The 10,304-nt window shown below is 54.8% G+C and overlaps 1 protein-coding gene across 6 annotated transcripts in view; it reads left to right on the forward strand.

Moving 5' to 3' along the window:
- Positions 1-9,903, forward strand: part of MTMR3 (myotubularin related protein 3) — a 103,675-nt gene extending 93,772 nt beyond the window's left edge. For 3 of the 6 annotated variants that reach the window (XM_058656841.1, XM_058656843.1, XM_058656842.1), the window contains 7 exons: positions 1,257-1,427; positions 2,818-2,963; positions 3,891-5,262; positions 6,148-6,258; positions 6,672-6,760; positions 7,357-7,383; positions 9,255-9,903. In XM_058656841.1, the coding sequence (XP_058512824.1) occupies positions 1,257-1,427; positions 2,818-2,963; positions 3,891-5,262; positions 6,148-6,258; positions 6,672-6,760; positions 7,357-7,383; positions 9,255-9,426 (2,088 nt within the window). In that variant the 3' untranslated portion in view covers positions 9,427-9,903. The remainder of the gene's footprint in view (positions 1-1,256; positions 1,428-2,817; positions 2,964-3,890; positions 5,263-6,147; positions 6,259-6,671; positions 6,761-7,356; positions 7,384-9,254) is intronic. The other 3 variants (XM_058656845.1, XM_058656844.1, XM_058656846.1) reach the window with 3 other exon arrangements.
- Positions 9,904-10,304: the final 401 nt, after the last annotated feature.

A 10,304-nucleotide genomic window follows, 5' to 3' on the forward strand; every position in this document is an offset into this window, starting at 1 on the left:
GTCACTCCCTTCTCAAACTTTGGTTGGTTGCTAAGCAGTCACCTGATGTTTGTTACCCTGGTGGTCTTTCTTGTCTTCTTTACCGATTCTTTGTCTTTCCTGTTAACTGTGGGAGGCCCCAGCACTTTGCCTGCCAGCTGCTGCTCTGCCTGCAGTCCCATCTGCTGGCGTTTACTGCCATCTATATTTGCATCAGCTCCCCATTTAGACACTTACAGCTTAGACGTTTCAACATGTTCAGCTGGTGGCTTGGTATCTTGCTACACTTGGTTGTGTTAATGGTATTTCAAGCTTCTATGGTTCCTTGCCCTAAAACTTAATCTACTGTGAGTTTCCCATCTCAGAGTAAGCCAGTTCCGTTCTTTCATCTGGGGGGGCAAATATCCGCTCCACCTTGTCCGATACTACAGACTTGCTTTCAAAAAAAATTTAAAATCCAGTTAGTCACTTCTGCTGGTGCCACCCTGATCCAAGTCACCATCATGACTTGTCCTAGTTCCAGAGTCAACCTAACCCAGAGGATCCTCCTAAGACGTAAGGCAGATGCCATTCCTCTGCTCAGAGCCCAAGTCTCAAGTGCTCACGGCTGACAGCCCTCCTTGAAGTGCCTCTCTAGGTCGGCTTCCTATTGTTACTCGCCTCGTGCAGTCTCCTGTAGTCACGCTGGCTTCCCTCCTGTCCCTCAGTGGTGGCAATCTTGTACTGGCCTCAGAGCCATTGTGTGTGTGCAGCTGTCCATGCGATCTCTCACTCCTCAGCTCAGGGCCTCCCACACCACCCAGCCCCTTGCCATGCCCTGCCGTTCTTCATAGCCTCATCCACATCTCCAGGAGTACAAATTCCAGCAGGGCGAGAGTACAGCCCTGCTTATTGCTGTGTATCTCTCACCTTGCTCAAGGCTGGGGCACATCAGCTCCGTGAGCAGCTGTTGAATGAATGAGTAGTGAGTAACTGTGCTGTGAGCTCACACTTGAGTCCTGCACTCACCTGCTCCTGCACCTGCCTGACACGTCAGTCCGCAGGGAGAATGGCTCCGAATCCTGGACACGGTCAGCGAAGTGGGGAGGATGGGTGGCTGCCAACGGTGTCTGTGGGTGGCTGCCAACGGTGTCTGGCCAACGAGTGATGGTGATTGGGGTTGGGCCCCGCAGTTGCAGTGTGGAGGTAACTTTGGCCAGATGAGATGTTGGGATAAGATGGCTTTGCCCTAGAATGTGTCACCCTATTGCTTGATTTTGCTTGTTGTACTCCCACAGGTTAAACTAGTGCAGCACACCTATTCCTGCCTCTTTGGAACATTCCTGTGCAACAATGCCAAGGAGCGAGGGGAGAAGCACACTCAGGAGCGCACATGCTCAGTGTGGTCACTTCTTCGGGCAGGCAACAAGGCTTTCAAGAACCTACTGTACTCCTCGCAATCAGAGGCCGTAGGTATCCCTCAGCCTAGCCTTTGGGGCCAGCAAAAGGAATCCGGGGTGGAGACAGACTTGAGCCTTTTTGAGTTTTTTGGTTTTTTTTTATTATTATTTGACTGGCAGGGTTGGAGGGTTGGGTGTGGTGGAAATGAGGGGAAGAATCTCCTAAATAAAGCAATAGCCAAGGTTAGGCCAGGCTGACTGCTAGAGGTAGAAGCTCCATCTAGGACGCTCACAAGGTTATCGGCAACCCAGGTACCTGGGCCATCTTGGCATTCTGGTATAATCACAAGGAGGATCAGCAGCACAGTAGCCAGGATTTGAATCAGCATTACAATATGCAATGAGGCATCCCAAGTGGCAGTTTACTCCTACCCCAAAAAGGCCTCTGCTGTCCCTGGATCAGCTGGTTTCATTCTGTCATTCTGAGCTGCAGCAGCCGGGTATCCTGTGGGAGCTCTGCCCTGCTCGCTCTTCTCCCCTTTGCCCAGGTAGTGTAGTGCACAGTTGACTGTCACAGTATGTGGGACTGTATGGTGTCACCTAGTGGAGGACAGAAGGCACTGCTGTTGTGTCCTGGCTATCCCGATCACTCAAGGAGCTGCCCCCAGTTCCCACCCCTTCTGCATGGACCCACTGGGGACGGCATTGCAGCTTCTATATCAGCAGAAAACTGGGTCTGATGTTGGCGTGTGTTTGTGATCTTGTTGACATGCCGAGCTGGCAGGTCCTTCAACATTGTTTCCCGAAGGACTGCCTTCTGCTAAGCAGAAAGTGAGAGGTACACACATCCGTATTCTGTTATGGTTGTGTTCCTGTCATCAGAATACCCCTTAACTCTGAAGTCGGGAGGCTAATGAGGTCACCGCTGCTTTGCTGGTTTGTTAATATGGTTGTGGTTTGCATTTGTCAGATAAAAACTCAAGTTGGCTGCTTCTCACTTTCCTTTACTGTGCCTGCTACGAAGGTTAACACAGGGAAACATTCCCTCTTCACATGGTAATTTAAATGATCCTGTAAACAGTTTAATGATGTCTGCTGAAGTCAAGCTTTTGTTCCAAGGGGAGTAAGCAATCATCACCTAACAAAATTCACTTTACCATGCAGCAAAAGCAACAAACGAAGCAAATGGAAGTCACTCAGTAAAGGTACTTGAAGTGACTGAGATGGTCTTTCTTGAAAAAAAAAAAAAATCCTTTAGATTTTTGTACCTCAAGAGGCTTGTGGCTGCAAAATGCTGCCAGGCGAAACCTCTAGTCAGACCTGTAGCTGCCGGTGCCGCATCCCTGCAGACACTGGCCTGGCCTGGTGGCTGCCGGAACTGCCTGGTTCTGAATCCTTGCTTGCAGATACTTCTAACGCATGAATTGGGCTCTTCAAACCTGTGTCCTCCCCATTCCAGGTGCTGTACCCTGTGTGCCATGTACGTAACCTGATGCTGTGGAGTGCAGTGTACCTGCCGTGTCCAGCCCCATCCGCCCCTGTGGATGACAGCTGTGCGCCGTACCCAGCCCCAGGCACCAGCCCTGAGGATTCCCCACTGAGCCGGTGAGCCCAAGGGCAATGCCATGGGCCTCCACCTGTATGGGGGTGTATCCTGGGGTGGGAGATCTCGCCCAGGTGTGGCCTGGTACCATGATGTGTGGCTGCACAGCGGCTTCCTTAGCTCTCATGAGTTCTCAGAAGAAAGGAATGAGGGTTCTGGTTTCTGGGAGTTGGGACCTCTGCCTGTGTTGACGTCCTGTGAACACAGAGCACTTTGCCAGAGTGGAGCAAGGCCCCTTCCTCCCAGCCATTTGTCTTCAGAGACTAGAATCGGATACTGTCACATGATGAATTTAGCATTGTTTTTAAGATTTATTTATTTTTTATTACAAAGTCAGATATACAGAAAGGAGGAGAGATAGAGAAGATCTTCTGTCTGATTCACTCCTTGAGTGCAATGGCCGGTGCTGTGCTGATCTAGAGCCAGGAGCCAGGAACTTCCTCCAGGTCTCCCACACGGGTGCAGGGTCCCAATGCATTGGGCCGTCCTCAACTGCTTTCTCAGGCCACAAGCAGGGAGCTGGATGGGAAGTGGAGCTGTCGGGATTAGAACCGGCGCCCATATGGGATCCTGGGGCTTTCAAGGCGAGGACTTTAGCTGCTAGGCAACACTGCTGGGCCCATCCTTTATTAAATTCAAACTGATGGTTACCTTAAAGTATATCCAAATGAACAGTGCTGCTTTGCTGAAAAGTAGCAGTGTCATGAGGAATGCCTATTGGTATGCGAGGGCACCAGGTGGGGTGGTAGACAGGAAGGATGGCCCCTTTTGCCACTGGCTGTCTGAACAAGCCTCACTTCAGAGCTGCCGCAGTGCCTGGAGTAGCCAAAACAGATCCGGTTATAGAACAACCTCTTCTTAACACCTGCTTCTCCCTCTTGCCTCTGAACAGCTGCAGATTCTCAGTCTCCTCAACTCCTCTCTTTTAGGCTGCCAAAGACGAGATCATTTGACAACCTGACCACAGCCTGCGACAACACAGTGCCTCTGGCCAGCCGGCGCAGCAGCGACCCCAGCCTGAATGAGAAGTGGCAGGAGCACAGACGATCGCTGGAACTTAGCCATCTGGCTGGCTCCGGGGAAGAGCCCCTGGGTGTGGACAGCCTGGGGAAGCCCAGCAAAGCACCGGGGGGTGCTGAGCTGTCGGTGGCAGCTGGGGTGGCTGAGGGGCAGATGGAGAACATTTTGCAAGAGGCCACTAAAGAAGAGAGTGGGGCTGAGGATCCTGCCCACAGGAGGGGCTGTGAGATGCGGGAGGTCAAGGAGGAGGCACCCTCGGGAGAGGAGGGCAGCAGGGAGAGTGCGGGAGGCTCGGCTGTTGCGCTCCACCGAGACCCAGGACAGCCGGATGCTGCTCTGAGCAGCCAGCTGGGCCCGAGCCTGCCTCTGCTTGCCCAGGGTGCTTCTGAGTGGCAGGATGAACAGAGTCTTCTCCCCAGTTCTCAGCAGGTCCCCTCGGCAGGGGAGGAGTCCCAGACGGCCCCTGAACAGCTGCAAGCAGCAGACCCCACACAGGGAGGGGAGGAAGCCACCGTTCCCATTCCTGGGGGTGCAAATGTTGGCTACGGTACCTCACAGTCTAGTTCTCTGCCACCTTCCCAAGTCCCATTTGAGACCAGAGGACCAAATGTGGACAGCCCGGTGGACCTGATGATAGAAGATAAGGTCAAGTCAGAAAGTGGTCCCCAAGGACATCACAAACCTTGCTTGGTGAAGAGTGGCGAGGACACGGGGCCTAGGCCTTCCGAGAGCTTCCAAGCAGAGTTTGAGGTGTTCAGGACTTCCCCTGGCAGCACTCGGAACCCACCCTGTGCCCCCTGTGCCTTGCCCTTAGCTAAATGTAAAGAGGGGCTTGTGTGCAATGGTGCCCTGGAGGCAGAAAACAAGGCCTCAGAACTGCCCCTAGCACTCAGTACCTTCCACAAGTGCCCTGCGCTCAACGGGCACTGCGCCAACGGGGAGCTTGGTAGGAGCAAGGACTCCCTGAGCCGCCAGGTATCGGCTATGAGCTGCAGCTCTGCCCACTTACAGTCGAGGAATGTGCACCACAAGTGGCTACACAGCCACTCTGGGAGGCCATCCACAACCAGCAGCCCCGAGCAGCCTTCCCGCAGCCACCTGGACGACGACGGCATGCCTGTGTACACGGACACAATCCAGCAGCGTCTGCGTCAGATCGAGTCCGGCCACCAGCAGGAAGTGGAGACCTTGAAGAAACAAGTCCAGGAGCTCAGGAGTCGCTTGGAGAGCCAGTACCTGACCAGCTCCCTACACTTCAATGGGGACTTTGCGGACGAAGTGGTGAGTAGGCAGTGGTCCCTGCATAGCTGCCTCAGGAGATGGCACAGTGAGCCTGGGCACCCTGTGTGCATGGTGACTGCAAAAGTCCCAAGGAGCCTGGGGAGAGGCCATTGAGGAGCCTTCTGCCTCTGCCTACTTTGCCCAGATGTCCTGCTCTGGTGGGAGGACACAAAGGGAAGTTGCGTGTCTTCAGAAGACTCGGGTGCTTGCCAAGGGCTTGAGCTCCCGAGCAGGGCAACACTGCAGGGCACTGCCCCTCAGTGGTAAACTGTTAGCTCTCCCTGGTGGGAGCCGCACTGCATTGCCTGGTGCCAGCAGTAGATGGAAAGAACCGCTTCCTAGTGTGGAAGAGGGAGATACTGCCGGGGGTGCCAAGAGGGTTGGTTCTCGAGGCGGTGGTTCTGACTTGGTGCCCTCAAGGGCAGTGGGAGCCTGGCTCAGGAGCCTGGCAGTCATCGTACAGTAAAGGCGGCACATCCAACCCAGTGACTTCGAATTCAAACCGACTTTTTTTCCTTCATCATAATGATGGTTTCTGTTTCTTTTACAAAATTCTTCAGAGAAAGGATGGCATGACCCAAATGCTCAATATTAAGTGGCAGGGTCAGGTTGACTGGCCCTGGGAGTTCCCTCTCCATCCTGGTCACCTGTCCTCCAGTTCCTAGAACCCTAGGGCCTGCTCTGCATACAGCCCGTGTAGCCAGCTCGGCGAGTCCCACTCCTATCTGCGCCTCTTCAGCCCTGCTCCTGATGGCTGGTGACCCTGCTGACTCGGCAGCCCTAACGCTTAGTCCTGCCCTCAGTGCCCTGGGCACCCCTCCTTCCCACCCCTTCCTCCGGGAGGAGTCCAGTCCATTCTGTTCAGCTTTGTTTGTTTGCCAACAGACTTCAATCCCCGACTCGGAAAGCAATCTGGATCAGAGCTGTTTGTCTCACTGCAGCACAGAGATTTTCTCTGAAGCCAGCTGGGAGCAGGTGGATAAACAGGACACGGAGGTACAGGCTCAGCCCCTGCTCTAAGTGCCATCCACGCAACTCCTGGGTGGTTCTTCTGCGCCCCCATCCCTGCCCCATGCCCTTGGCCAGGGAGGGACCTCCGAGCACAGTTGGCCTTGAGCCTGTGCCCTCTCAGCTCCTGTGAACCCACAGGGAGCCCATCATTGCTGAGCTAGGGAGGCGTGGCTAGCTGGCCCCTGGGCCTCACTGCCAGCTCACTGCCCAGTTTGCTGCTGCCTGCTGTTTTGTCTCAGGGGAGATTGGAGTCCCCTCCAGGAAAGTGATCTGGACGCCTTTCTTGTACTGTTGACCTGCTGGGCTGGTGCCACTGGGGCTAATGTGGTCCTTGTGACTCGTGGCTGCCCCTCGGAGGAGGGCCACCTCCTCACTAACCTGACCCCTCTGTCTTGCAGATGACTCGTTGGCTCCCTGACCACTTGGCTGCTCACTGCTATGCCTGCGACAGTGCCTTCTGGCTCGCCAGCAGGAAGCATCACTGCAGGTGTCTTGGGCGGGTGGCAGGGTGGGCAGGGGGTGGATGCTGTGGGCTTCTGGCTGGGAATGTTGTGAGGCAGATCCCGACATAACTGCGAGTGGTGTTTGCAGAACCACACTTGGTCTCTGTTCTGATTCAGGGATTGCTATTGAACACTGACACGGGCAGACGCCGGCCCCCTTGTTTCCTGGATCGGTGGAGTAGCAGCCACCACTCCTAACACTATTTGTTACTCCCTGCAACAACCTTCCATTTGCTGAGGTTTCTGTGGACAGTTCTGCTGTGGGCAGAACTTTTCCTTCTCATTCCCTCTTGCTGACTCCAGCTTCTTCTCCCTCAGGCTTTTGGTAGCCAGCTGCAGCTGAGGGTGTGGCAGGGACACGTGAAGCTCTTGACTTCCGTGCTAGTTGGCGGCAGGCGGTGCTGCTCTGCCCCAGGCAGGGTGTTCTTGGGGTGGGACGTGTGGATGGTGCCTGCTGGAGTGACCCCTTTGTACTGTGATGCTAGTGGTGCTTCTAGGACCGCAGGTCCCTTGCCCTTCACCTGCAGCTCCACTGTCCTTGGCTGGCCCCTCCTCTGAGCTTTTTCTTGCCTCCTTGCAGGGATGCTGACTGTGTTGATCAAACGTGGTGAGCATTTGCAACAACCTGTCTGGCGTGTGCACATCTCTAGTAACTCGCCCACACTAACACTGGGGTCCTCTCTGCACCCACTGGGAGGAAGCCTGGGGCTGGGGAGCGTAGGCAGGCAGGTGGGCCCGAAGTGGGGGAGTGTCCAGACTGGCCGTGAGTCAGCCTGCAGCCACCTGTGCGCGTCTCCTGACCTCCCCGGTCAGCTGAGCCAGCCTGACAGGGAGTGGTCCTGTGGCAGAGCCAGCTGAGTGCGCCAGCCTTTCTTGGGCATTCATGGAAATGCTGGAATGAAGCTAGCAACTTCCAAGGCAAGTGGCCTCCTTGTGCATTTCAGCAGACCAGGACCAGCTACAGCTCTTCCAGAGAACTGCTGACCATCGGAAAGGCAGGCTCCACTTTGGGGCTTGGGGGTCCCCTGAAGGCAGTCAGAAAAGCTTACCTGCACCTCATTCAGGTCAAGCTTAAGGAACGAGTTCCCCCAGGAGTGTTAAGTGGCATGAAGGAAGTGTTCCTGTGTAACCAGTGTCTTACGCGTGCTTTTAGGAAACAATTCTGAAGTACTTCCTAATTGGAGGTAGAAGGCGTGGTTTGGCCCTGCCCTTCCTTGCCCTGGGTCTCACCTTGCTTTTTGGGGTGTAATTTTGTTCATCAGTGGTCTTTAGCTTTCTCTCCTCGTATATCCTGGAGGCCTTAGCATTCTAAGGAGCATCCATGCCACCAGCTACAAAGGAGGCATCTCCTGGAGTTGCCTTCCCCTAGGTTTTTTAAGATTTATTTTTACTGGAAAGTCAGATATACAAAAAGGAAGAGACAGAGGAAGATCTATCTGCTGATTCACTCCCCATGTGGCCGCAACAGCCAGACCTGTGCCGATGTGGAGCCAGGAGCTTCCCTGGGTCTCCTACATGGGTGCAAGGTCCCAAGGCCTTGGGCCGTCCTCGACTGCTTTCCCAGGATACAAGCAGGGAGCTGGATGGGAAGCGGGGATGCCGGGACTTGAACCGGTGCCCATATGGGATCCCGGCATGTTTAAGGTGAAGACTTTAGCCACTAGGCTACCGCGCTGGGCCCCCCTTTCGCTAGTTTTTGTCAGGCTCTTCGGAGTTCTCTATTCTTAGTCCCACAGGGAATGATTGGTACTTTGGAGTCCAGCCAAAGTAGACCTGTAAGGTGAGCCAGAACTTACCCTCTGCCATTCGCCCTGAGGGTCTTGGTGGCTGGACATGTACTGTGCAGCCCTGCCAGTGCCAGGCTTCTGGAGGAGAGAGGGCTGAGGCCTTCCCGGAGGGCTCCTGTTTCTGCAGAGATGCATGGGGCAGGGAGTGTGCCCAAAGGGACTGGTGGCTAAGTGTGTGCCATGTTCGTGTCAGCATGTGTCACGAGCTACGTCTGCCCAGAGTAGCCTAGGCTGGCAGCAGTCTGTCCTCGGTGCTGCCCACAGCCTCTGGGGAGTGGCCCCGGGCAGAGCTCCCCACTTCCTGGGTCCCTGAGGGGCCCAGAGGCAGCTCCTCTGGCCTCTGATCCCAAGTTAGAGTCCATTGCCTGGGTCCCAGCTTTGTTGGTGAGCTAGCAGCTGCTTTTGTACTGGGCCTGTTGGTTCTCACCCATCTGTCTTGAGCAGTAGCCTCCAGTGCACCCTCCATGCCTCACTAAGGTACCCTGAGCCTTACAAGTCTCAAGTGCCTGGCTGTAGAGTAAGAGGCACCTGACTCTGCCAGCTTGTTCCTGGGCTAGAGAAATCAGTGTATGATTCCAGAAGTATCTCTAGCACATCCAAACGACACAGCAAAGTTCTGTCTCAACTTGGTTTTTCCTGCTCCCACACCTGCCCGCTGAAACTAATGCTGTTTTATTTTTCTCACCTCAAGGAATTGTGGGAACGTATTCTGCTCCAGTTGTTGTAACCAGAAGGTTCCAGTCCCCAGCCAGCAGTTATTTGAACCCAGTCGAGTATGCAAGTCTTGCTATAGCAGTCTACACCCCACGAGTGCCAGCATTGATATTGAACTGGATAAGCCCATTGCTGCCACTTCAAACTGAAGCTCAGTAACTCCGAGTGGGCACAGGCCAAGCTGCTGTCCTCGGAGACCCACCCAGCCTGGGCAGCTGCGAGGCTCGTGCACTCTGGAATGAGGGCATGCATCCACCTGTACGGAGAGACGGAAATCTGGGATGTTACCACTGGATTGTAGATTCTTTCCTCTTCACCCCCCAACCCCTTTTGCCATCCTCTGACTTCACACAAGAAAAATGTCCTCTGGTTGTCTTAATCTTTATGGGGGTGGTCTATAGATCAGAATTCCCAGGCCCTTTCTAATTGCTGAGCCACTGCTTCAGGGCTGCGGAGGTCTGGCTTGGTTCTTTCTGGGTGGGAGGAAGCTGACCAGGGCCTGGAGTGGAGTCCTTGAGATGGGGAGCAGGGCAGCTGGCCATTGCTAATGCTGGTAACAATGCCTCGCATCCCTGCTGGTGACACCACAGCACCTGTCCCAGGATCTCTGCCGTCTCCCTCCTGAGGGACTGCTGGTTTGGGGGAAGAGGCACACAGCAAATGGAACCCTCTCTGTGCAAGGAAGGCAAGTGAGAGGCTGGGTCACCTGCGTGTTGTGCCCTGTGGGATTCTGCTTTTTAATCTGGCTTATCTCCAGCTCCCTGTACTTCCCAGGGCTGCTCCCCTGGGCTGGGCGGTGTGGCGCCTCCTTAATCGAGCACGGGAGTGCAGGCTGGCCGAGAGGCAGTATCTTGCTGCCACGATCAAGGCCAAAGCCTCCCCTGAGCTGGCAGCCCCTTCCAGAGTGCAGTCTCCCAAACAATCTTTCCTCCTTGGCCAGCACTGGGAAATCCAGACTCAGGGTTCCAGAAATTCCCCTTTCCCAACCAAGCCAATCATGGATCTCCCCCTCCAAGGGCAGCATCGA

The sequence above is a fragment of the Ochotona princeps genome, chromosome 29 (genome assembly GCF_030435755.1).
Source record: "Ochotona princeps isolate mOchPri1 chromosome 29, mOchPri1.hap1, whole genome shotgun sequence".
NCBI classification, from domain to species: Eukaryota; Metazoa; Chordata; class Mammalia; order Lagomorpha; family Ochotonidae; genus Ochotona; species Ochotona princeps.